The sequence below is a fragment of the Bombina bombina genome, chromosome 3 (genome assembly GCF_027579735.1).
Source record: "Bombina bombina isolate aBomBom1 chromosome 3, aBomBom1.pri, whole genome shotgun sequence".
NCBI lineage: Eukaryota > Metazoa > Chordata > Amphibia > Anura > Bombinatoridae > Bombina > Bombina bombina.
Window position 1 is genome coordinate 1,216,749,953 of NC_069501.1, and position 27,619 is coordinate 1,216,777,571.

At 38.1% G+C, this 27,619-nt stretch overlaps 1 protein-coding gene across 3 annotated transcripts in view; it reads left to right on the top strand.

Moving 5' to 3' along the window:
- The window catches only part of NARS2 (asparaginyl-tRNA synthetase 2, mitochondrial), a 192,423-nt gene extending 166,135 nt beyond the window's left edge, over positions 1-26,288 (top strand). For all 3 annotated transcript variants that reach the window (XM_053708676.1, XM_053708675.1, XM_053708677.1), the window contains 2 exons: positions 25,155-25,181; positions 26,037-26,288. In XM_053708676.1, coding sequence (XP_053564651.1) covers positions 25,155-25,181; positions 26,037-26,181 — 172 coding nt within the window. In that variant the 3' untranslated portion in view covers positions 26,182-26,288. The remainder of the gene's footprint in view (positions 1-25,154; positions 25,182-26,036) is intronic.
- Positions 26,289-27,619: the final 1,331 nt, after the last annotated feature.

The following is a 27,619-nucleotide window of genomic DNA, read 5'->3' on the forward strand; positions in this document are numbered from 1 at the left end:
GGGGATCCCTGAAAGCTCAGGGTCTTTGGTCTCGGGAAGAATCTCTTCTACCGATAAATATTCTGGAACTGAGAGCGATATTCAATGCTCTCAAGGCTTGGCCTCAGCTAGCGAGGACCAAGTTCATACGGTTTCAATCAGACAACATGACGACTGTTGCGTACATCAACCATCAGGGGGGAACAAGGAGTTCCCTAGCGATGGAAGAAGTGACCAAAATCATTCTATGGGCGGAGTCTCACTCCTGCCACCTGTCTGCTATCCACATCCCAGGAGTGGAAAATTGGGAAGCGGATTTTCTGAGTCGTCAGACATTGCATCCGGGGGAGTGGGAACTCCATCCGGAAATCTTTGCCCAAGTCACTCAGCTGTGGGGCATTCCAGACATGGATCTAATGGCCTCTCGTCAGAACTTCAAAGTTCCTTGCTACGGGTCCAGATCCAGGGATCCCAAGGCGGCTCTAGTGGATGCACTAGTAGCACCTTGGACCTTCAAACTAGCTTATGTGTTCCCGCCGTTTCCTCTCATCCCCAGGCTGGTAGCCAGGATCAATCAGGAGAGGGCGTCGGTGATCTTGATAGCTCCTGCGTGGCCACGCAGGACTTGGTATGCAGATCTGGTGAATATGTCATCGGCTCCACCTTGGAAGCTACCTTTGAGACGAGACCTTCTTGTTCAGGGTCCGTTCGAACATCCGAATCTGGTTTCACTCCAGCTGACTGCTTGGAGATTGAACGCTTGATTTTATCGAAGCGAGGATTCTCAGATTCTGTTATCGATACTCTTGTTCAGGCCAGAAAGCCTGTAACTCGAAAGATTTACCACAAGATTTGGAAAAAATATATCTGTTGGTGTGAATCTAAAGGATTCCCTTGGGACAAGGTTAAGATTCCTAGGATTCTATCCTTCCTTCAAGAAGGATTGGAAAAAGGATTATCTGCAAGTTCCCTGAAGGGACAGATTTCCGCCTTGTCGGTGTTACTTCACAAAAAGCTGGCAGCTGTGCCAGATGTTCAAGCCTTTGTTCAGGCTCTGGTTAGAATCAAGCCTGTTTACAAACCTTTGACTCCTCCCTGGAGTCTCAATTTAGTTCTTTCAGTTCTTCAGGGGGTTCCGTTTGAACCCTTGCATTCCGTTGATATTAAATTATTATCTTGGAAAGTTTTGTTTTTGGTTGCAATTTCTTCTGCTAGAAGAGTTTCAGAATTATCTGCTCTGCAGTGTTCTTCTCCTTATCTGGTGTTCCATGCAGATAAGGTGGTTTTGCGTACTAAACCTGGTTTTCTTCCGAAAGTTGTTTCTAACAAAAACATTAACCAGGAGATTATCGTACCTTCTCTGTGTCCGAAACCAGTTTCAAAGAAGGAACGTTTGTTGCACAATTTGGATGTTGTTCGCGCTCTAAAATTCTATTTAGATGCTACAAAGGATTTTAGACAAACATCTTCCTTGTTTGTTGTTTATTCCGGTAAAAGGAGAGGTCAAAAAGCAACTTCTACCTCTCTCTCTTTTTGGATTAAAAGCATCATCAGATTGGCTTACGAGACTGCCGGACGGCAGCCTCCCGAAAGAATCACAGCTCATTCCACTAGGGCTGTGGCTTCCACATGGGCCTTCAAGAACGAGGCTTCTGTTGATCAGATATGTAGGGCAGCGACTTGGTCTTCACTGCACACTTTTACCAAATTTTACAAGTTTGATACTTTTGCTTCTTCTGAGGCTATTTTTGGGAGAAAGGTTTTGCAAGCCGTGGTGCCTTCCATTTAGGTGACCTGATTTGCTCCCTCCCTTCATCCGTGTCCTAAAGCTTTGGTATTGGTTCCCACAAGTAAGGATGACGCCGTGGACCGGACACACCTATGTTGGAGAAAACAGAATTTATGTTTACCTGATAAATTACTTTCTCCAACGGTGTGTCCGGTCCACGGCCCGCCCTGGTTTTTTTAATCAGGTCTGATATTTTATTTTCTTTAACTACAGTCACCACGGTACCATATGATTTCTCCTATGCAAATATTCCTCCTTAACGTCGGTCGAATGACTGGGGTAGGCGGAGCCTAGGAGGGATCATGTGACCAGCTTTGCTGGGCTCTTTGCCATTTCCTGTTGGGGAAGAGAATATCCCACAAGTAAGGATGACGCCGTGGACCGGACACACCGTTGGAGAAAGTAATTTATCAGGTAAACATAAATTCTGTTTCTTAGACCTTGAAGACTGCCTCTAATCTGAATGCATTTTGACCACTAGAGGGCATTAGTTCATGTGTTTCATATAGATAACTTTGAGCTCATGCATGTGAAGTGACCTAGGAGTGAGCACTGATTGGCTAAAATGAAAATCTGTCAAAAGAGGAGCTTAAATAAGGGAACAGTCAGCAGAAGCTTAGACACAAGGTAATTACAGAGGTAAAACATGTATTATTATAAATGTGTTGGTTATGCAAAACTGGGGAATGGGTAATAAAGGGATTATCTTTCTTTCTTTCATGTAATTAGCAAGAGTCCATGAGCTAGTGACGTATGGGATATACATTCCTACCAGGAGGGGCAAAGTTTCCCAAACCTTAAAATGCCTATAAATACACCCCTCACCACACCCACAATTCAGTTTTACAAACTTTGCCTCCCATGGAGGTGGTGAAGTAAGTTTGTGCTAGATTCTACGTTGATATGCGCTTCGCAGCAGGCTGAAGCCCGGTTTTCCTCTCAGAGTGCAGTGAATGTCAGAGAGATGTGAAAAGAGTATTGCCTATTTGAATACAATGGTCTTCCTCTAGGGGATCTATTTCATAGGTTCTCTGTTATCGGTCGTAGAGATTTCTTCTCCTACCTCCCTTTTCAGATCGACGATATACTCTTATATAGCATTACCTCTACTGGTTCTCGTTTCAGTACTGGTTTGGCTATCTACTATATGTAGATGAGTGTCTTAGGGTAAGTAAGTCTTATTTTATTTATGACACTCTAAGCTATGGTTGGGCACTTTATATGTAAAGTTCTAAATATATGTGTTTAAACTTATATTTGCCATGATTCAGGATAATCAGTATTCCTTCATTCAGACTGTCAGTTTCATTATTTGGGATAATGCATATGAATAAATATTTTTTTCTTACCTTAAAAATTTTCAATTGACTTTTTTCCCTGCGGGCTGCTAGGCTCGCGGGGGCAGAAAATGCTTCAATTTATTGCGTCATTCTTGGCGCAAACTTTTTTGGCTCAAAATTTTGTCATTTCCGGCGCCATAGTTGACGCCGGAAATTTGTTCATGGTTGCGTCATTTTTTGACGTATGTGTGTTACAGACGTTTTTTTGCGCCAAAAAATGTGGGCGTCATTTTCGGCGTCAGAGGATGTGGCGTCATACTTGGCGCCAAAAAATATGGGCATTGTACTTGGCGCCAATAATGTGGGCGTCATACTTGGCGCCAAAAAATGTGGGCGTCATACTTGTTTCCACCTTTTTTTCACATTATTTAAGTTTCACTTTTTCATTGCTTCTGGTTGCTAGAGGCTTGTTTATTTTGCATTTTTTCCCATTCCTGAAACTGTCATTTAAGGAATTTGATAATTTTGCTTTATATGTTGTTTTTTCTATTACATATTGCAAGATGTCACAACCTGACCCTGGATCAGAATCTACTTCTGGAAAGACGCTGCCTGATGCTGGTTCTACCAAAGTTAAGTGCATTTGTTGTAAACTTTTGGTAACTGTTCCTCCGGCTGTAGTTTGTGTTAGTTGTCATGATAAACTTTCTAACGCAGATAGTGTCTCCATTAGTAATAATCCTTTACCTGTTGTTTTTCCTTCAACATCTAATGTTCAGGATGTTCCTGTTAATGTAAAAGAATTTGTTTCTAATTCTATTAGGAAGGCTCTGTCTGTTATTCCTCCTTCCAGTAAATGTAAAAGGTCTTTTAAAGCTTCTCATATTTCAGATGAATTTTTAAGTGACCGCCATCATTCTGACTTATCTGTTTCTGATGAGGATCGATCTGGTTCAGAAGATTCTGCCTCAGATATTGACACTGATAAATCTTCATATTTATTTAAGATGGAGTTTATTCGTTCTTTACTTAAAGAAGTGTTGATTGAATTAGATATGGAGGAGTCTAGTCCTCTTGATACTAAATCTACTAAGCGTTTAAATTCGGTTTTTAAACCTCATGTAGTTATTCCAGAAGTTGTTCCAGTTCCTGATGCTATTTCAGAAGTAATTTCTAGGGAATGGAATAGTCTGGGTACTTCATTTACTCCTTCTCCAAGGTTTAAGAAATTGTACCCTGTACCATCTGATAGATTAGAATTTTGGGACAAAATCCCTAAAGTTGATGGGGCTATCTCTACTCTTGCTAAACGTACTACTATTCCTACGGTGGATAGTACTTCCTTTAAGGATCCTTTAGATAGGAAGCTTGAATCCTTTCTAAGGAGAGCTTATTTATGTTCAGGTAATCTTCTTAGACCTGCTATTTCTTTGGCTGATGTTGCTGTAGCTTCCACTTTCTGGTTGGAGGCTTTAGCGCAACAAGTGTCAGACCATAATGCTTATAGCATTGTTAAACTTCTTCAACATGCTAATAACTTTGTTTGTGATGCCATTTTTGATATCATTAGAATTGATGTCAGGTATATGTCTTTAGCTATTTTAGCTAGAAGAGCTTTATGGCTTAAATCTTGGAATGCAGATATGACTTCTAAATCAACATTGCTTTTTCTTTCTTTCAAAGGTAATAAATTATTTGGTTCACAGTTGGATTCTATAATTTCAACTGTTACTGTGGGGAAAGGAACCTTTTTGCCTCAGGACAAAAAATCTAAAGGTAAATATAGGGCTGCTAATCGTTTTCGTTCCTTTCGTCTGACCCTTCCCCTAAAGGATCGGTTTCCGTTTGGAAACCTTCTCCAGTGTGGAATAAATCCAAGCCTTTTAGAAAGTCAAAACCAGCTCCCAAATCCGTATGAAGATGCAGCCCCCATTCCAGCACAGCTGGTAGGGGGCAGGTTACGATTTTTCAAAGATATTTGGATCAATTCGATTCACAGTCTTTGGATTCAGAACATTGTTTCACAAGGGTACAGAATAGGTTTCAAGGTAAGGCCGCCTGTGAGAAGATTTTTTCTCTCACGCATTCCAGTAAAGGCTCAGGCGTTTCTGAAATGTGTTTCAGACCTAGAGTTGGCTGGGGTAATTGTGCCAGTTCCAGTTCTGGAACGGGGTCTGGGGTTTTACTCAAATCTATTCATTGTACCAAAGAAGGAGAATTCCTTCCGACCAGTTCTGGATCTAAAAATATTGAATTGTTATGTAAGGATACCAACATTCAAAATGGTGACTATAAGGACTATTCTGCCTTTTGTTCAGCAAGGGCATTATATGTCTACAATAGACTTACAGGATGCATATCTTCATATTCCAATTCATCCAGATCACTTTCAGTTCCTGAGATTCTCTTTTCTAGACAAGCATTACCAGTGTGTTGCCCTTCCGTTTGGCCTAGCAACAGCTCCAAGGATCTTTTCAAGGGTTCTCGGTGCCCTTCTCTCTGTAATCAGAGAACAGGGTATTGCGGCATTTCCTTATTTGGACGATATCTTGGTACTTGCTCAGTCTTTACATTCTGCAGAATCTCATATGAATCAACTTGTGTTGTTTCTTCAAAGACATGGTTAGAGGATCAATTTACCAAAGAGTTCCTTGATTCCTCAGACAAAGGTAACCTTTTTGGGTTTTCAAATAGATTCAGTGTCCATGACTTTGTCTCTAACAGAAAAGAGACGTCTGAAGTTGGTTTCAGCTTGTCGAAACCTTCAGTCTCAATCATTCCCTTCGGTAGCTTTGTGCATGGAAATTCTAGGTCTCATGACTGCTGCATCGGACGCAATCCCTTTTGCTCGTTTTCACATGAGACCTCTCCAGCTTTGTATGCTGAACCAGTGGTGCAGGGATTATACAAAGATATCACAATTAATATCCTTAAATCCCAATGTTCGATCTTCTCTGACTTGGTAGTTGAATCACCATCGTCTAATTCAAGGGGCCTCTTTTGTTCGTCCAACCTGGACTGTGATCTCAACAGATGCGAGTCTTCAGGTTTGGGAGCTGTATGGGGATCTCTGACAGCGCAGGGGGTTTGGGAATTTCAGGAGGCAAAATTACCAATCAACATTTTGGAACTCCGTACGATTTTCAGAGCTCTTCAGTTCTGGCTTCTTCTAAAGAAAGAATCGTTTATTTGTTTTCAGACAGACAATGTCACAACCGTGGCATATGTCAATCATCAAGGTGGGACTCACAGTCCTCAAGCTATGAAAGAAGTATCTCGGATACTTGTATGGGCGGAATCCAGCTCCTGTCTAATCTCTGCGGTTCACATCCCAGGTGTAGACAATTGGGAAGCGGATTATCTCAGTCGCCAGACGTTACATCCGGGCGAATGGTCTCTTCAACCAGAGGTATTTCTTCAGATTGTTCAAATCTGGGGACTTCCAGAAATAGATCTGATGGCCTCTCATCTAAACAAGAAACTTCCCAGGTATCTGTCCAGATCCAGGGATCCTCAGGCGGAAGCAGTGGACGCGTTGTCGCTTCCTTGGAATTATCAACCTGCTTATATCATTCCGCCTCTAGTTCTTCTTCCAAAAGTGATTTCCAAAATTCTAATGGAACGTTCGTTTGTATTGCTGGTGGCTCCAACATGGCCTCACAGGTTTTGGTATGCGGATCTCGTTCGGATGGCAAGTTGCCAACCTTGGACACTTCAGTTAAGGCCAGACCTTCTATCTCAAGGCCCATTTTTCCATCAGGATCTCAAATCATTAAATTTGAAGGTATGGAGATTGAACTCCTAGTGCTTAGTCATAGAGGTTTCTCTGACTCAGTGATTAATACTATGATACAGGCTCGTAAATCTGTGTCTAGAAAGATTTATTACCGAGTCTGGAAGACTTACATTTCTTGGTGTTCTTCTCATAAATTCTCTTGGCATTCTTTTAGAATTCCTAGAATTTTACAGTTTCTTCAGGATGGTTTGGATAAAGGTTTGTCTGCAAGCTCTTTGAAAGGTCAAATCTCTGCTCTTTCTGTTCTTTTTCACAGAAAGATTGCTAATCATCCTGATATTCATTGTTTTGTACCGGCTTTAGTTCGTATCAAGCCTGTCATTAAGTCAATCTCTCCTCCTTGGAGTCTTAATTTGGTTCTGAGGACTTTACAGGCTCCTCCGTTTGAACCTATGCATTCTCTGGATATTAAATTACTTTCTTGGAAAGTGTTGTTCCTTTTGGCCATCTCTTCTGCTAGAAGAGTTTCTGAGTTATCTGCTCTTTCTTGTGAATCTCCTTTTCTGATTTTTCATCAGGATAAGGCAGTGTTGCGGACTTCATTTAAATTTTTACCTAAGGTTGTGAATTCTAACAACATTAGTAGAGAAATTGTTGTCCCTTCATTGTGTCCTAATCCTAAGAATTCTATGGAGAGAGCTTTACATTCTTTGGATGTAATAAGAGCTTTGAAATATTATGTTGAAGCTACTAAAGGTTTTTAGAAAGACTTCTAGTCTATTTGTTATCTTTTCTGGTTCCAGGAAAGGTCAGAAGGCTTCTGCCATTTCCTTGGCATCTTGGTTAAAGTCTTTGATTCATCATGCTTATGTAGAGTCGGGTAAGTCCCCGCCTCAAAGGATTACGGCTCATTCTACTAGGTCAGTTTCTACTTCCTGGGCTTTTAGGAATGAAGCTTCTGTTGATCAAATTTGCAAAGCAGCAACTTGGTCTTCTTTGCATACTTTTACTAAATTCTACCATTTTGATGTTTTTTCTTCTTCTGAAGCGGTTTTTGGTAGAAAAGCACTTCAGGCAGCTGTTTCAGTTTGATTCTTCTGCTTATAATTTCAGTTTTTTTCATTATAAGATTTAAACTTTTTGATTTGGGTTGTGGATTATTTTTTCAGCTGAATTGGCTGTCTTTATTTTATCCCTCCCTCTCTAGTGACTCTTGCGTGGAAGTTCCACATCTTGGGTATATGCTATCCCATACGTCACTAGCTCATGGACTCTTGCTAATTACATGAAAGAAAACATAATTTATGTAATAACTTACCTGATAAATTCATTTCTTTCATATTAGCAAGAGTCCATGAGGCCCACCCTTTTTGTGGTGGTTATGATTTTTTTGTATAAAGCACAATTATTAAAATTCCTTATTTTTCATGCTTTTGCTCCTTTCTTATCACCCCACTTCTTGGCTATTCGTTAAACTGAATTGTGGGTGTGGTGAGGGGTGTATTTATAGGCATTTTGAGGTTTGGGAAACTTTGCCCCTCCTGGTAGGAATGTATATCCCATACGTCACTAGCTCATGGACTCTTGCTAATATGAAAGAAATGAATTTATCAGGTAAGTTCTTACATAAATTATGTTTTTTAAACAACAAAAATTCTGGTGTTGACTGTCCCTTTAATTACTTCTTTTCTTTTTTTGACTATTTGGACTGTCATTTCAACTTTGACCGTTCAAAAGGTGTTTTTTTGTGTACTAATTTTAATCTTAAAGTGCGCATACTCATTTCACATGGCTAGAACTATATTGTTTTTTAATTTAGTAAGTAGTTAGTAAATAGTTCAAACCACATTTTGAATAATGAAGCATTGCACACACAATTACTATGTGTTTGGAGATTTACATATGTTTAATTATAAAATTAATCAAATTTCTATGTAATTATTAATCATGAGTCATGAATTAATATTATTGGATAACTGAAGAAACCTGAATTCAACTATATTAGTATTCATTATCAATATTGAATAAATTATCTCTCTTGACTTTCTTTTTGACCATTGAATGTTTTACTTTTATTTAGATCTTTAAAAATCCTGTTCCCTTAGGTTTTTTTCTTGTTTTTTATGCGTTTACTGAATCGGGGGAAAATATAAGGGAAATATTGTAATATAATTTGGGTGATTTTTCAAATTGATTAACCCAAGCTAATTTCTTGTATTTACTGGGTATTTCTTACAAATCCCATGCCCTAATAATATGTTGTGCACACAAGATTTAAGATCTAATAAATGGTACATTAACAATGTTTTGCAATGAACAAGAAAGAATGCTGCTCACAGGAACTCTCTCCTCAAGGGCACGTTATGCCTACTGCAGAACCTTTCCAGTGGAAGAGCCCATATTGACTATTAACCAAAAAATAAATTCCATTACCAAATAGGTTGGTTTTCTCTCATTGATGGCATTTAGTCTATCTGTAATATCTGTTTACTGGCTAGACAAATTAAAGAACAACTTACGCAGTTTAAAGTTTAATGAGGGTAAGTTTGGAAGAGAGTCCAAAAGCCCCAGTAGATGAACTATGTTGACAAATTCCAGGAGTTGGTTGGCTGAAAACCTCTCTAGCAAAGTGTTTTACTTTGTTGAAATCCTAATTAGTGAGATCCTTGTTTCCCTATAATTAAAGGAGGAGTTCATTTGAAAGATGACAGGGGTGGGGATTTTTTTTTATTATTTTTATTTTTTAAATGTACTCGTTGCAATCTACTTGTCCTGACACACTGGCTTGAGAAAATTATACAATTCCCACATACAATGGGGGCTAGTATTAAATTATGTTCCAGAATTAAAATAATCTCACGTATATAAATACTACAAAAAACTGTACATCACTGTGCTACAACTCTCTCTAGCCCCCTGTTATTTTCATAGCGAACATTAGACATGGGTATAATTTTGTATATGGCCGCCGGCAGCGGATTTATTCGTTTGAAAGTGCAACATGCAATGATCTGGATTTGCACAGATCTTTGCATGTTCCACTTTCACACAAATAAATCCGGTGCTGAAAATACCCAAATACTGTTGCCAATGTTCAGCATTTGTTTGATAATTTTATTTCAATAAAGTGTTTTTAATTCCTAAATTTTATTTTCTGCCATTGGAGATTAAAATGTTAAAAGGACATGAAACCCTTTTTTTTTTCTTTCATGATTTAGAAAGAGCGTGCAATTTTAAACAACTTTCCAATTTACTTCTGTCATCTAATTTGCTTCATTAGCTTGATATCCTATGTTGAAAAGTATATCTAAATAGGCCCAGTAGCTTCTGATTGGTGGCTGCACATAGATGCCTTGTATGATTGGCTCACTTATGTGCAATGCTATTTCTTCAACAAAGGATATCTGAAGAATGAAGCAAATTAAATAATACAATAAATTGGAATGTTGTTTAAAATTGTATTCTCTTTCAAATCATGAAAGAAAATTTTTGGGTTTCATGTCCCTTTAAATTTAAAGAGTCAAAACGCCTCTAGGTAAATATTCTGGGGTGTCTAGATTCTACAAATAAATACTTTTATGTAGCGGTTTTGGATTTGTTGACCACTATTAAACTTACAGTCCAAGTATACCAAATCTTAGCATTAAACTAATAATTCAATCTTTGTGGTATTTGGCATATATTTTCTATAAATTACTTGTAAATCTAGACATATGGGATATTCCTAAAACCAGGACAAAATAATGAATCTATTTTGAGGTATTTTTTATACACTAGTTTTGTATAAATAAATTCCCCCTTTTTAATTATTAAATTCCTATTGTTATTTTATAAGGTATGACAAGAAGACCATGTTTGTCTGTTGTGAAACCAACACTGAGCAAAAATTTCCTCTGTAATTTTAGCACGGAAACTGTGAAAAACATTCATCCTTAAAGGGACAGTTTACTCAAAAAATGTCTCCCCTTTTAATTTGTTCCCAATGATCCACTTTACCTGCTGGAGTGTATTAAATTGTTTACAACTATTTCCTTTACCCTTTTATTCTTAAATAGGAAGAGTCCACAGCTGCATTCATTACTTTTGGGAAATACAGAACCTGGCCACCAGGAGGAGGCAAAGACTCCCCAGCCAAAGGCTTAATTACCTGCCCCACTCCTTCTTTGCCTTTCGTCACAGGAGGTTGGCAGAGAAGTGTCAGAAGTTCGAGATAGTCTCTTATCGAAGGTAGTACTCTTTGCAATGGGACTGGAGTTTTAAGTAATCCTTTTAGCCTCTCAGTGAGAGCATGGATGAAAGTTAGAGTCTGAAGATGCAGGGAGAGTTTTCCTGCGAACCCATCCCGACTCATATTAACAGCTCCTCGCTGCATACCTTTCTTCACTCAAGTACATGTCAGAAGTGAGGCTACTATCACACTTGATGGGCCGTGTTCCTTTTCCACGGCTTAGATTCCGGTAAGATCGTTTCATTTTATTTCGATATGTGAATGTAAAGTTAATGAAACAAGGTAGGATCCCAGTGGGACTCCTTTTATCTTAATAAGGAGTCATAGGTTAATATCTCCTGAGGGGGGTTATTGAACAGGGGGGACTTTTAATCATGTTTGTTATATGGTTCTATCTGCAAATGTGTAGCTATACTTAGGCTCACGGCCTTTACGGAACATAACGGCCTTCTTTAATGACGCAATCTTTTAAGATTGCGCACCCTTTTCGTGACTGGCACGGTGCACCTTGTGACGGGTGCGGTTACGTTGTTTCTCACTTCTGTATGCTGACTGTGTGCGACCGAGAGAGACTTGCTTTTGGGTTGTCATGTTCACAGGAGGTTGAGAGTGCCCCAGCCATTGGAGTTGTTAAAGGGTGCCAGTTAGTTTTTTGTCATTTTTGTAATCCCAAGATTATGGACGATTCTGATATGCGAGACACGGATGCCTCCGATACGGAGGATGTGTCTTGTGATGAATATGAAATGGCCAGAGAATTCAATGCCCATCATTTATGTTCCGATTGCCGTTCTATAGTACTCTCTTCTCCCGAAGCAGGGAGCTTAGAGTGTGTTGAGCTGTCCGCCTCCAAGGTTTCCATAACCCATGAAGCGAGTGCCCCAGTCCATTTCCTGGCTACACAAGCAGGTGTCCCTATGGCCTTTACTCTTTCTCCGGAGGGTGGCTTGTTTCCCCCAGCGGTTACGGCAGGGTTCCGCATGGCCATTTCTATGGCACTGAATCATATATATCTCCCAAGTCAAATATTTCTAAGATACTGTCCGTGTTCCGTTAACTAGGGCCCGTCAAGCGTGGGATCGCCCGATTCAGTTCGGCCTTCTAGGGAAGCGTGGGCCCCTGAGGCTTCAGGGGCCCCTATCTCGGGGCCAGGGTCTTCAGTTGATCCGGCGAGGGATGATTTTGCCATCCGTTATAGGCTGGCTCGCCTTCGTGTTCTTTTAAGACATGTTTTGGCAATGTTGGAGGATCCCAGTCCTAGCGGGCGGTGGGAGCCGAGGCCTTAGAAGCTGGATGGCAAAATGGATATGATGTTTGGGGATGAAGCCAATCTCCTTAACGTCGCCGTTTTTCTTTTTCTTTGTTTTTCGGTTCCAGTTCTGAGCTTGGGTGAATGGGGCTTTTAATCGGCTGGTCCGTTTTTGTCCTCTTTCACCTTGGGCGCTCACCCGATGGGTGCTGCCTTCATTTTATTTTTTGATCCGGATGGATGTGGTTAATATGTTTTTTCTTAAGCTCCTATCTGTTAGAATTTCGTTTTTATGAACGTTCTTCTCTGGAACCGATACTTGCAATTTAGGTTGCGTGGGCACTTCCTCGGAAGTTGCGCACTTGTTGAATAATAGAATTATGTTTTTCTAGTTCATTTATCGATCCTTCGGGATGAATTTTCTTGGACCTTGGGCAGTTCTAGAGTGTCCTGCATTAAGGAGTTGCACTTTCACGGAATCAGAACCTTTAGTGATGAGTTCAATTTCTGGTCACTGGTGGGGTGAGTTTCTCCAGCGCAGCGGAGCTGGGGAATAGAGGTGCTTTATTTATTTATGTTTATATATTTATCCTACAAATCATTTTTTCTAGATCCATGCATAAAATTGGGGACTTGAAAGAGCTTTTCTGGTGTGCACCAATACTTTGTGTAGTGTGGACAATGGATGCTGATAAAAATTTATCCCTGTCCTTTGACAAATGTCAAGTAAAATACCAAATAAATCTGTGTTAAAGGGACGTTCCAGTCAAAATTTAAATGCACATAAATTAATTACATATTTGAATAGAAACATATGCAATATACATTTATTAACAAAAATGCTTATAAGAAATTTTCTCACTGTTTTAGTGTTAACATTTTTCTCTGCATGTGCCTGTGAAGCTTAGCTAGATATTCACAGTGAACCAGCATTTAAATACTGCAGCTGCTCAGAGCACCAGTGGGGCTTGTATCATGTCAGCAAACATATTGAGTCATTACCAGATGATACAAGCACCTTAGGCTCTCTAAACAAGTGCTGTGTTTAAAATGCAGGTGCACGGTGCATACTTAAATACACTTTAAAAGAACCTATAGCTTTTATTAGAAGCATTTTTGCTAAAACTGAAATACAGCCATGTGGATTCCAATTTTGTCTGGAATGTCCCTTTAAATGGAATTCCGTCTGCAAATAGCACACGCCTACAAGCCATTCATCAACTCAGTATTTTAATTATGCAAATATGCTAGTACAGGAAGACTGCATGACATCAGGATACATATTTTGTGGAATTGCTATAGTAACTAAAGTAAATCTTTACTATATGTGTAAAATGTGGTTATTATAAGTTTGTGTGCTAAAACTGCAATACAACAGCTGGCGGATAGCGATCAACTGGTTATCACCAGTATAACAAGCCATGTTATTATAGACTAATAGCCAGTACTGATAATTGCTCTGCCAGCTCTGTTTAAACTCTGTCAATGCTAAATAAATATGCAATGCAGTGCAGTTCCAATGCACAGATTAACTATTTATACAGTAAACACCTTGTAATTACAAGACACTTCTTTTAGGTTGCTAGGTTAGGGGGTGTTTTTATTTTGAGGGCGCTTTTTTGTTTTTATAGGGCTATTAGATTAAGTGCTATTTTTATTATTTTGGATAATTTCGGGGTTTTATTTTTGTAATCTTAGTGTTTTTTTCATAGTGTTAGTTTTTTTGGCTGTTCAAATCAGCCAACAGGATTTCAGTAGCTCTCATCCTATTGGCTGATTTGAACATTTCAGCCAATAGGAATGCAAGGTACCCCATTTTTAAACGGGTACCTTGCATTCAAGCTTCAGTGTACGGCGGTGATCGTATAAAGAGGATCCTCCACGCTGGATGTCCGCACCACCGGTGACGATGCTCCACGCCTCCACAGCTATGTGCCACCAGGTTTAAGATAGGAGATGCCCCCGCGATGGATGAAGATATTGCCGCCTGGATTAGATTAGGGATGGGCAGTAAAAGATCTGAATGCCCTTTTAAGGGCAATGCCCATACAAATACCCATTTAGGGGCAATGGGTATCTTAGGATTTTTTTAGACTTAGGTTTTTTTTTTATTTTGGGGGGTTGGTTGGGTGGGGGGTTTTACTTTTAGGGAGGACTTTGTAATTTTGCAAGGTAACAGAGCTGTTTAACTTAGGGCAATGCCCTACAAAAGGCCCTTTTAAGGGCTATTGGTGGTTTGTTATGTTAGGTGGTGTTTTTATTTTGGGGGGGCTTTTTTGTTTTTATAGGGAGATTAGGTGTAATTTTTATTATTTTGGATAATTTCCTTTTTTAGTTTTTGGAATCTTAGTGTTTTTTTATTTTTCGTAATTTTAGCTGGGTTTTTTGTAATGTTAGATATTTTTAATTTTTTCCTAGTGTTAGGTTTATTTAAATTTGTAATTTAGGATTTTTAATAGGTTTAGTTTATTAGTTGTGATATGGGGGGTTCGCGGCTTAGGGGTTAATAGGTTTAGTTTATGAGTTGCAATGTGGGGGACCAACGGTTTAGGGGTTAATAGGTTTAGTTTACTAGTTGCAATGTGGGGGACCGGACGTTTAGGACTTAATAGGTTTATATAGTGTTGGCGATGTGGGGGGCCGGCGGTTTAGGGGTCATTAAGTTTATTTAGTGTCAGCGATATTATGGTCAAAGATTTGGGTTTATTAATTTGATTTAGTGTCGGCGATGTCGGGGACCGGCGGATTAGGGGTTAATAACTTTAATTAGTGTCGGCGATGCCGGGGGGGCGGCGAACTAGGGGTATTTAGACTAAGGGTTTATGTTAGGGTGTTAGGTTTAAACGTAACTTTCTTTTCCCCATAGACATCAATGGGGTTGCGTTATGGCGATTTTGCCATTCTGCTATTGCAGTTGTTTTTTTTACACTTTCTCCCCATTGACGTCTATGGGGGAAAACGTGCACGAGCACGTAAACTCAGACCTTGGCTTTTGTGCGGTATGGAGCTTAACGCACCATACCGCACAGCACAAGGAGGTTTTTCAGTAACTTGTAATGGCAGCGCTATGGAAAGTGCGATACCGCTCATTTTTGCGTTCTTTACGCACCAGGTATAGCGCAAAACTCGTAATCTAGGTGATAATGTGGTGTAACCAGGTTTTCTTATGTGTGTTTTAGGTAAACATGCAGAACACTTAGGCTTTTTCAGTTCCTTCTCAGGGGTTGCCACACACGTGCATTGCAAAAGTAAACATGCCAGCTAATGTATTAAAGGGACACTGAACCCAAATTCTTTTCTTTCATGATTCAGATAGAGCATACAATTTTAAGCAACTTTCTAATTTACTCCTATCATCAATTTTTCTTTGTTCTCTTGCTATCTTTATTTAATAAGCAGGAATGTAAAACGTACAGTCTTTCGCATTTTAAGTTCAGCAACCTGGATAGCGCTTGCTTATTGGTGGCTACATTTAGCCACCAATAATCAAGCATAACCCAGGTTTTCAACCAAAAATGGGCCGGCTCCTAAGCTTTACATTCCTGCTTTTTAAATAAAGATAACAAGAGAACAAAGAAAAATTGATATTAGAAGTAAATTAGAAAGTTACATAAAATTGCATACTCTATCTGAATCATGAAAGAAAAAAATTGGCTTTAGTATCCTTTTAAATATTATTGATGCCTGCCTAACATGTTTGGCATTTTTTCACATTAATAATATCAAATCAAGAGATGTGTGCAATTAACCAGTTTTTTAATTTAATTTTGACTCCAGTGACAACCTGTGAAGCTCTGGTGAACTCCATGCCCAAGAGGGTTAAGGCAGTGCTGGAAAATAATGGTGGCCACACATAATATTGACACTTTGGGCACAATTTGGACATTTCCACTTAGGGGTGTACTCACCTTTGTTGGCAACGGTTTAGACATTAATGGCTGTGTGTTGAGTTATTTTGAGGGGACAGCAAATTTACACTGTTATAAGGCTGTACACTCACTACTTTACATTGTAGCAAAGTGTCATTTCTTCAGTGTTGTCACATGAAAAGATATAATAAAATATTTACAAAAATGTGAGCGGTGTACTCACGTTTGTGAGATACTGTATATGTATATACCTATACCTCCATATCTATTATAATAGATATATAGTTATAGATATGTATTTTACATGAACAGTATCAAATATATATAGAAATATATATTTAATAATAAATAGTACATTATTTTCTATGTGAAAAACATAGGAATCTATGTCCAATACAGTCAAATTCTTGAGCAAAATCTGCTGCCCTCTGCCAGGAAGTTGTCAATGGGAAGAAGGTTTACCTTCCAAAATGACAATGACCCAAAGCACACAGCAAAAATGACCACACAGTGGTTGAAGGAGAAAAAGGTGAATGTCCTTGCATGGCCTAGTCAGAGCCCAGACTTAAACCCCATTAAATACCTGTGGCATGACTTGAAGACTGCAGTCCACAAACAGTCACCATCAAATGTAACGGAACTGGAGCAGATGAAAAAGAGAGGACAAATATTGCACAGTCTAGATGTGCAAAGTTAGTAGAGACAGACATAGCCCAACAGACTAAAGGCTGTAATTAAAGCAAAAGGTCGTTCAACAAAATACTGACACAAGGGGGTGATCCTTTTTCCAAATCAGTGATTCTGTTTTTTAATTGTCTATATTTTTGCCTGACATGTTGGTGTAATATCTTTCACTTGGATGTTATATGTTACACTGAGTAATTACAACTGGATAAACAAAAACTGTATCTGTCTTTATTTCAGGCTGCAAAGCAACAAAATGTGATTATTTTCAAGGGGGTGATTCTTTTCAATACACACTGTATGTATTTTACCTAAAAACCATCACATATATATATATATATATATATATATATATATATATATTTATGAATAAATAAAACATTCTTCTATATGAAGAACATTAGAATGTGAAATATTAATATTTCATGTTGAGTTAGTGCACTTGACAAAATGCGATCAGCTTTGCGTGCGAGTAAAGTGTTAGTTTCCCCCCCACACACTTTTCACGCTCCATTGAAGTCTTTGGGAGAGTATGTTAAGCTATTGCGATATTGTAACTTCGACTTTTTGCGTGCGTCCGGTAAGCGCGCAAGTGAAAACACACAAAAAGCCGAAGTCGAGCACAGTTAGTGCATGAGCGATAATTAGCACTCCACTCGTAATTTGGCCCTTTATTAGTATGTTGCTTGTAATCACTGATTCATTGTAACAAATTATAATTATTTTAAAAAAAAAGAAAATAAACCATAGATTATCCCAAGTTTGTGGATGAATTGTGACGTCTTTACAGCTGTTCAGTGATATTTAGTTAGCAAGTCACTAATTAAAGCAGTGTGTTTAATGCACTGCTGTTAATTATTTGCATCTTCTTTGGAAACCTAAATGAATGAATTAAGCAATAAAAATAATAATGTATGCGGTTACGTCTGAATACTTTCACTTTGTTGTATCTCCAGTGTGCCAGATGGACCTCCTATTGATTGAATTTTAAGAATGTGAGACAATAAAAACCAGTACTGAGTAAGAATGTATTTTGCACATCTGCAAACTCTGAGGCTTCCCTTCAAATGTGTATTAGAAAGGTTAAACTATGAAGCAATGTTAGCACTTCCCTTCAGGTGCTCGCTGCCAGCCCTGGTTCTCCCAAACCGTGTATAGAAGCAGAAAGTGTTGGAAATGGCGGCCCTGTGTCACCTTCAGGGAACCAAGCTGCCCACGTCCTTTGTGTCAACCTTGTTTCTTTCACCTCCAAAATAAAAGAGCTCACAATAGTGTAGCAGATTTCAGACAATGTGGTAGGCGCACAAACTGGTTATACTCACGAGACTGCCGTTAAAACAAGCCTTTTATTAAAATCATCACAAAGGTGTCTTCAGGTGCAACTTCAGGTTTTATTTAAAATACAGCTCAACGCATTTCGGCTAAAAGAAGCCTTTATCAGGAGCATAAAGTTAAAACAATTTCTGGAACAAATGGTAACCTGAAGCTGCACCTGGACACCTTTGTGATGATTTTAATTGAAGGCTTGTTTTAACGGCAATCTCGTGAGTATAACCAGTTTGTGCGCCTACCACATTGTCTGAAATCTGCTACACTATTGTGAGCTCTTTTATTTTGGAGGTGAAAGCAACAAGGTTGACTCAGAGGACGTGGGCAGCTTGGTTCCCTGGAGGTGACACAGCGTCGCCACTTTAAACACTTTCCCTTCAAATGCATTGCATTCAAATCAAGTGATTATGTGCTTTCTATGGCACTCAACTTTATTAGAAGTGCTGCCTTGTGAATTAGTTAACCCCATAACGACAGCAACGTATCCTATTTGTCACCTTTTGCAAGGGGCTTCCAGGGCTGAGGAATGCAGGAATAGCGTGGTTTCACCATTGTCAGCTAGACCTCTGCTCTTACACCCCTGGAAGTGCAAGTGGCAGCTGATTTCATGATTCAGATAATGTAAATAATTAAAAAAAAAATCATATATACTTGTATTTATTTTTCTTGAAACATTGCTCCTTTCATTGGTGCCATACTCTGGTATGCTCCAGAGCATGCACGTGTCTTGAGCAGTATATACTGAAGCATTGTTTGTAAGAATGTTATAGATATAGAGCTAGATTATGAAAACTAGTGCAATTTATATTGCTTCTATTTTTGTGCTGATAGGCTAAACTTAGTATAAACATATTTGCATTCACATAATAAACGTTTGTCAGATAACTCTCGAGAACTAAGCAATTAAAAATATCTGCTGAAGTAATCCTGTTCTTCATTTACTTCTTTACTGTACTATTTCAATGACATTTAAGTATAAAACACTTCACACATACATACAGTACACACACATATCTATCTATCTATCTATCTATCTATCTATCTATCTATCTATATATATATATATATATATACACATATATATACAGTATATATATATGCACACCACACACACACACACACATATATTGTATGTATATATATATATATATATACATACATACAAACACACACACACATATATATATATATATATATATATATATACACAATATATACATGGAATAAATTTGACACTTGAAAACGGCGAGTGCTCTCTTTGGCCTTTCTATTCATACATAGTGGGAAGCACCCTGGAGTTATTGGAGGATAGTGAGTGCTGGACTTTTGCATTTCTATATACATATGTATATACATACAAACAGTATATACATACACATACACACACACACACATACATACATGCATATATACATACACATGTCATACACAATATCCCTTTAAATTTGCCACAAAACATTATTTTCATTATTAAATCTTTGTTTCATAAGTATTAAGTCTAAATGCAACTTAAAACCTTTATTTCCATAGCATCTACATGTGTTCTGTTATGCAAACTATCTGGATCATTAAAGTTTCTTTTGACTTAAGTGTCCCTTTAAAGGGACATAATACTCATATGCTAAATCACTTGAAACTGATGCAGTATAACTGTAAAAAGCTGACAGGAAAATATCACCTGAGCATCTCTATGTAAAAAAGGAAGATATTTTACCTCACAATTTCCTCAGCTCAGCAGAGTAAGTTCTGTGTAAAAAGTTATACTCAGCTGCTCCCAGCTGCAGGTAAAAAAAAAAAAAAACGAAGAAATGAACAGCAGCCAATCAGCATCAGCAGTGCTGAGGTCATGAACTCTTTTACTGTGATCTCATGAGATTTGACTTAACTCTCATGAGATTTCATTGTAAACTTCCCTAATCTGAATAGGGAAATAATATGAGAGTGCACGAGGCTCATCCTTTCAGCTGTCCCAGGACAGACATACTAATATGCTGCTTAGAAGTTCTTTACAATGGGATGTGGCTACTGATGAACTTTTGAGGTAAAATATCTTTCTTTTTTACATAGAGATGTTCAGGTGATATTTTCTAGTCAGCCTTTTACAGCTATGCTGCAGCACTTTCAAGTGTTTAAACATTTGGGTATTATGGCCCTTTAAGGAAAGGATCTGTTTCATCAACCGATTCCAAGAGAAAGAGTTACATTTAATATAATAAATAAATTGGAAGGCTATTTAAAATTGCATACTGTATAATGAAAGTTGAATTCAGGTTTACGACTCCTGAATTACAAAAATGACGATAGCAGGAAATCTGATTTTCTTTCATTCTGATTGTGCAACTCGCTTGTCACTGGAATCATCCTTTCTATAAAAAAGTGCTTCCTCAAATTACTCCTGAATCTGCTACCCTTCAGCTTGAGATCATGACCCCTTGTTCTTGAATTTTTATTTTTAGGAAAAATACTCACAGCCTCAGCTTTACTAAGCCCCTTAATATACTTGAAAGTTGCTATCATATCACCTCTTTCCCTTCTCTCCTCTAAGCTATATATATTTAGGTCATTGGCCTCTCCTGGTAAGGTTTTTGTTTCTAGACCATGGACCAGTTTAGTAGCCCTTCTTTGTACAGATATGGCCTCCAGAACTGCACACAATACTCAAGCTGAGGCCTAACTAATGATCTATAAAGTGGCATAAGGACCTTACTATTTATGCTTCAAATACCACTACCAATACAACCAATCATTCTTCTGGCCTTACTTGCTGCAATACTACATGGTTGTAAACATTTTATATCATCTGAAATAATAATTCCCTAGTCCGTTCCTCATTTGTAACAGTCAGTAAAGTAACGTTTTGGATTTTTCTTCCCTAAATGCAGAATTTTGCACTTTGCAGAAGATCCTAGTCGATTGTTTAATCCTCCAATGTTTGTAGATCACTTCTCATTTTGTCCACATCCCTCCTGCAGCCACATGGTTTGAAAGCGCCCCCCCCCCCCTTCTAACCGATCCTAATGGTTTTATTATCATAAATATTGTTTGCTGCTAATTTTACAGATACCTAGGTTCATCTTAAAGGGATATGAAACCCATATTTTTTACTTTCATGAATCATATAAAGCATGTCATTTTAAACAACGTTCTAATTTACTTCTATTATCAAAGTTTTCTTCATTATCTTGGTATCTTTTGTTGAAAAGCAGGGATGTAAGCTTAGAAGCCTACCAATTAGAAGCACTATATGGCAGCAGTGTTGTAGAGGGCAGCACTATTTCATGCCATGTTGTGTTACAGATGCCTACTTAAGTATCTCTTCACTAAATATCATGGGAACAAAGCAAATTTGATTATAGAGTTAAATTGGAAGCTTTTTTTTTTAAATTGTATGCTCTGTCTGAATAGCAAAATTATATATTTTTTTGTTTCATATCCCTTTAAAGTGCTTGTTTGTGTGAAATGATATCAGAGTTATATCTCACAAAGGTACACAGTTAAAATAAACGTTAAAGGAAAAGTCTACTTTTATTGTTAAAAAGATAGCTAATCCCTTTGTTACCCATTCCCCAGTTTTGCATAACCAACACGGTTTATAATATACTTTTTCCCTCTGTGATTACCTTGTATCCTAGTCTCTGCAGACTACCCCATTATTTCAGTAATTTCGACTGACTTGCATTTTAGCCAATCAGTGCCCTCTCATAAGTAACTCCACAGGCGTGAGCACATTGTTATCTATATGACACACATGAACTTACACCCTCTAGCTGTGAAAAACTGTCAAATGCATTCAAGGGCTTAGAAATTAGCATATGAGCCTACCTAGGTTTAGCTTTCAACAAAGAATACCAATTGAACAAAGCAAATTTGATGATACAAGTAAATTGGAAAGTTGTTTAAAATGACATGGCCTATCTGAATGATAAAAGTTTAATTTTGACTAGACTGTCCCTTTAATGTCACCACTCAAATGTGATGCACAATCACCACTAGGAACAAAAATGTTACTTTAGCCTAATGTATTTTTTATACTTCCAGGTAATGAACAAATCTTAAAAATTCAATTAAATTGAATAAAAACATGAAAGTTCAATTGAACTATTCTCTAGCAAGATGTAAGGAAACAATCATACAAGCAGTACAAACCTACATACATATTAACACTTGTACATATAGACTTAAAAATATAAACACTGTATAATAGCAGAAGACTTTGATATGATTATCAGCAGCACTGACCATTTTTGTGAGGAAGTTACAGGCCATAAAAAGTGGAAATTATTTGTGTTATAGGCTTTATGCTTTCTACTCTGTATAAGTATTATAGTATAAGTATCTATACTATAATCGCGTTTGTAACGCGTCCTTCGCCAGTTGTGCACGCATCCTCAAAGCAATGTTGGCTGCCCGAGGCAGCCAAAAGAATGTTGGCTGCGCGTGCAGCCAAAAGAATCTGGATTCCGAAAATGGCAGGGTGGTAAAATAATCCACCACTTTGCCATTTTCGGAATCCACCTGGATGCAGCGTAGGCAAACGAAGCATTAAGAAAAAAATACACAAACGCCAGCACAAAATAAAAAAAAAACATGTAACCGCCCGCACAAAATAATAAAAAAAAACTAACCCCCCGCACAAAGTATAACAAAAAAAAACTAACCGCCCGCACAAAGTATTAACAAACACCTAAACCGCCAACCCCCACATCACAAAATAATAAAGTAATTAATCCCTAATCCGCAAATAACATAATTAAAATATTTGCCCCTAAACCGCCAAACCCCCACATCGCAATAAACCTAATTAACCTATTAACCCTTAAACCGCCAACCCCCACATCACAATAAACCTATTTAACCTATTAACTCCTAAACCGCCAACCCCCCACAACGCAAATAACTAATTTAATTACTACGTCCCCTAACCTAACACCCCCTAAATTAACCCCAATTACATAAAATAAAAAAATACTGTTACAATTAAAATAATAAATCCTAACATTAATTTAAAAATATAACCTAACATTAAATTTTTAAAAAAATATCTAAAATTACAAAAAATAAATAAGTCTAAAATCACAGAAAAAATAAACAAAATTATCAAAAATAAAAAAATTAAACCTAATTCCTATGAAAATAAAAAAGGCCCCTTACACCACCTAATCTAAACTAAACTACCAATAGCCCTTAAAAGGGCCTTTTGTGGGGCATTGCCCTAAGCTAAACAGCTCTTTTACATGTAAAAAATACTAAGTCCCCCCCAACAGTAAAACCCTCCACCCACCAAACCCCCCCCAAAAAATAAAAAAAATAAACACTAAAAAAAACTAAACTACCCATTGCCCCTAAAGGGGCATTTGTATGGGCATTGCCCTTAAAGGGGCAATCGGCTCTTTTACAGCTCAAAAAAGCTAATCTAAAAAAAAAAGCCACCACAAAAAATAAAAAATAAACCTAAGTCTAACCCCCAAATAGGTACTCACCATTCCTGAAGTCTGGCGGAGAAGGTCTTCTTTCAGGCGGTGAAGTCTGAAAGATTACTAATTTTAGGAGGCGGCGACATCATCTCCCAGCGGGGGGGGCTCTTCTAGCTTCATCCAGGACCAAGGTGAAGCAAAGCGGAGGTGACAGCGGAACAAGACCGGCGACCGTGAAGCTATCCAGCGTGGAGATCCTATTTGTACGATCACCGCCGCACACTGAGGATTGAATGCAAGGTACCCATTTAAAAATGAGGTACCTTGCATTCCTATTGGCTGACATTTTCAAATCAGCCAATAGGATGAGAGCTACTGAAATCCTATTGGCTGATTTGAACAACCAATAGGATTTCAGTAGCTCTAATCCTATTGGCTGATTTCAAAATTTCAGCCAATAGGAATGCAAGGTACCCAAATTTAATTGCGGTACCTTCCATTCCATTTTTTGTGTACGAAGGAGATCAGATGAAGAGGAGCCTCCACGCCACTGAGGTCCGCCGCTCCGTATCCATGCATCGGGGAAGACCACTCCGCGCCGCCTTCGCTCCGAATGAAGATAGAAGATGATGGAGCCGCCTGGAAAAAGACTTTCACCGCCGGACTTCAGGAATGGTGAGTACCTATTTGGGGCTTAGCCTTATTTTATTTTTTGGGGTGGCTTTTTTTATTTTTTATTAAGGTTTGTTTGGGCTGTAAAAGAGCTGATTGCCCTTTTAAGGGCAATGTCCATACAAATGCCCCTTTAGGGGCAATGGGTACATTACGTTTTTTTGGACTTAGTTTTTTTATTTTGGGGGGGTTGGTTGGGTGGGTTGTTTTTAATGTTAGGGGGCTAGGGGGTAATTAGTATTTTTTTTAGGTAAAAAAAGCTGTTTAACTTTTAAGGGCTATTGGTAGTTTAGTATTAGCTTAGGGGGTGTTTTATTTTTGGGAGGGATTTTTTATTTTTATAGGGGTATTAGTTTAGGTTTAAATTTTTTATTTTGGATAGCTTTGTTTATTTTTTCTGTAATATTAGCTTTTGGGTTTGTATTTTTTTTTTTTAAATTAAACTGCCCTCTGGGTAGGCTTATCGCCTAGTATCTATATAAGTTAAAAAAGCTTTTGTTTAAACTAAAATGTTGTTACAAAATATACAAATTAGAGCATTACATTTTGTATTATGATGTCCCTTTAGACTGTAATGTAGTGAAAGCTAGAATTCAAAATGGCGGCGCCCATGCCTAGAGAAAGATGGCGAATAACCTCAGTGTTGGAAAAGCAATGTTTCTTTTGGTGCTGTCCACCGTCTAATTGTGCAGCCAGGGCTGATAAAGGACTTATATACAGGATGCATATTAGGGAGAAGATGGTGTCCTTTTTATACACAGCCGTGCTGCTTTTTAGAAAGTGTACGTCTCTTTGTTACACATCTAAGTGAATGTTCCTAATAAGGCTAAATAAGGAATATAGGGACATATACAGTATGTCCCTTTACTGAGGTTGTTGTGTGTTCCTTTGTCATAACTGTATTCTTTCTCTTTTCTCATTACAGACTAGGACTGACAGACACGTATCAATGGTAAGGACACAGGCTGTAACACACTTTTTATTTAAAGGCACGTTGTACTAAAAAACAATCTATTATGTGCATAAAAGAACAGCCTTTACACATGAAAAAAGTGTTTTTTTCCTGAAAAATGCCAGCAAAAGCTGCTTAATTTAACTTGTTTAATTGTTTAATTTGTTAATTTAACAAATGCTACAGTATTAGTTTTGTTCTGCCTTTCTATTTTTGCTTTATTTAGGAAACAAACATAAGTTTAAAAAATGCCTCTTTCACAATGTCCCTTTAATATGTTGATAAAAAGTTTGAGTAGTTACAAGGTACATCTGTGTATTTTGCTTAGAGACACCGTCAGATTACTGTCTGACTTAACACTGTAATACAGATTTTATTCACTGATTGACAAGAAACAAATTATATATTTATTTAAAAGGGATATGAAACTCAAAATGTTTATTTTGTGATTCATATAGAGCATGTCATTTTAAACAACTTTCTAATTTAGTTCTATTATCATTTTTTCGTTCTCTTGGTATCTTTTGCTGAGAAGCAGGGATGTAAGCTTAGGAGCCTGCCGATTTCTAGAGCACTATATGGCAGCAGTTTTGCAAGAATGTTATTCATTTGCTAGACCACTAGATAGCAGCACTATTTCCTCTCATGTAGTGTTCCAGATGCCTACCTAGGTATCTCTTCAACACAGAGTATCATAGAAACGAAGCAAATTTGATAAATTAAATTGGAAACTTTTTAAAATGAAATTTTTGGGTTTCATATCCCTTTAAAATAGACTGAAAAATAATTAGCAGAAATTAGTGGAGACTGCAGTTCTGGGGTATTTCATTGTTTCATTATTTTCTTGTAAAACAGGTATTTAGACTTGCGCAAGTTTGGAACTGTCCCTCACGGAGGCTTCGGAATGGGCTTTGAACGCTACCTACAGTGCATCTTGGGAATCGAAAACATCAAAGATGTCATACCGTTTCCTAGATTTCCTTACTCGTGCCTCTTGTAATATTATATGTTCTCGAAAGTATGAGTCACGTGGTCAGAGAAAGTTTGTGAAAACTGAATGTGCTTTTTTATACTAAATATATGAATAAACAATACGCACTGACCAAATCTTTGTTATTCTGTCATGTCTGTTTAATAGTATTAAATCATCAGTGCTTCTTTATTGACTGTTTTTCTTAGTTATGTTTAATTAACGGTTTACATACAGTACCTTTTCTTAAAATATGCTTTTGTCATGAATAGTCACAGTAAAATGCTTTAGCAATAAATTATTACCCACAATCCTTTCATCTACTACAGTGAAAATGTAAGTAGCAGGTTAGTACTTTAAATATACTTTAGGTGTATTATCTGCAGTTTACAGTTTAAGGTAATTATAATGCAGTAATAATGTTCTCTAATAAATTCATTAGAGTATTTTAATATTTTATGAATGCATGCTGGAAACAATGGCTAATTCTTGCAGTTACCGGTATTTATTTTTCAGATGTTAATCTAATTGTCAAAAAATAATTGTTATGTTGATTCTATTATTTTACATATAAAATGAACCTATAAATATGAATTTTTGATATATAAAATATTTGATATATAAAATATTGCTACTACTGCTTGCTGCTGGTGATGTCTCTCCTAACCCTGGCCCTGCAACAATCGCCACACTTTTACACTCTCGCTCCATCTCCCAGTGCAAAAATCCTAGGTCACGCAATACCAACAATCTCATCTCAATTAACACACAGCGCCTAACCCCTCCCTTTTCTTGTGCCCTCTGGAATGCTCGCTCCGTCTGTAACAAGCTTACAACTGTTCACGACCTGTTTGTTTCCAACGCTTTCAACCTCTTAGCTATTACTGAAACCTGGCTATCTTCATCTGACACTGCTTCCATTGCTGCTCTCACACATGGTGGTCTTCACTTTAGCCACACACCTAGGCCAGGTGAGAGACACGGTGGCGGTGTTGGCATCTTACTCTCCCCCTCCTGCTCCTATCAGTACCTATCCCCAGTTCCATCTCTCTCCTTTTCTTCCTTTGAAGTCCACTGCATTCGCCTGCTCTCCCCTCTCTCTCTGAGTTGCAGTTATCTATCGCCCCCCTGGACCAACTTCCCAATTCCTTGACAACTTTGCTGCCTGGCTTCCTTACTTTCTCTCCACAAATACACCTGCTCTAATCCTAGGGGACTTCAACATCCCCATTGACAACCCTTCTGCCCCTGCTGCCTCTAAACTTCTCTCACTCACTAACTCCTTCGGCCTCTCACAATCCACCCTATTCCCTACCCACCGCGATGGACACTCAGTTGATCTGGTATTCTCCTATCTCTGCTCTCTCTCTAATGTTGCATGTCGCCCATTTCCCATCTCAGACCACCATCTGCTCACCTTTAATCCTAATATAGATACTAAACCTACTTCCCCCTCTCGCCCCCGCAC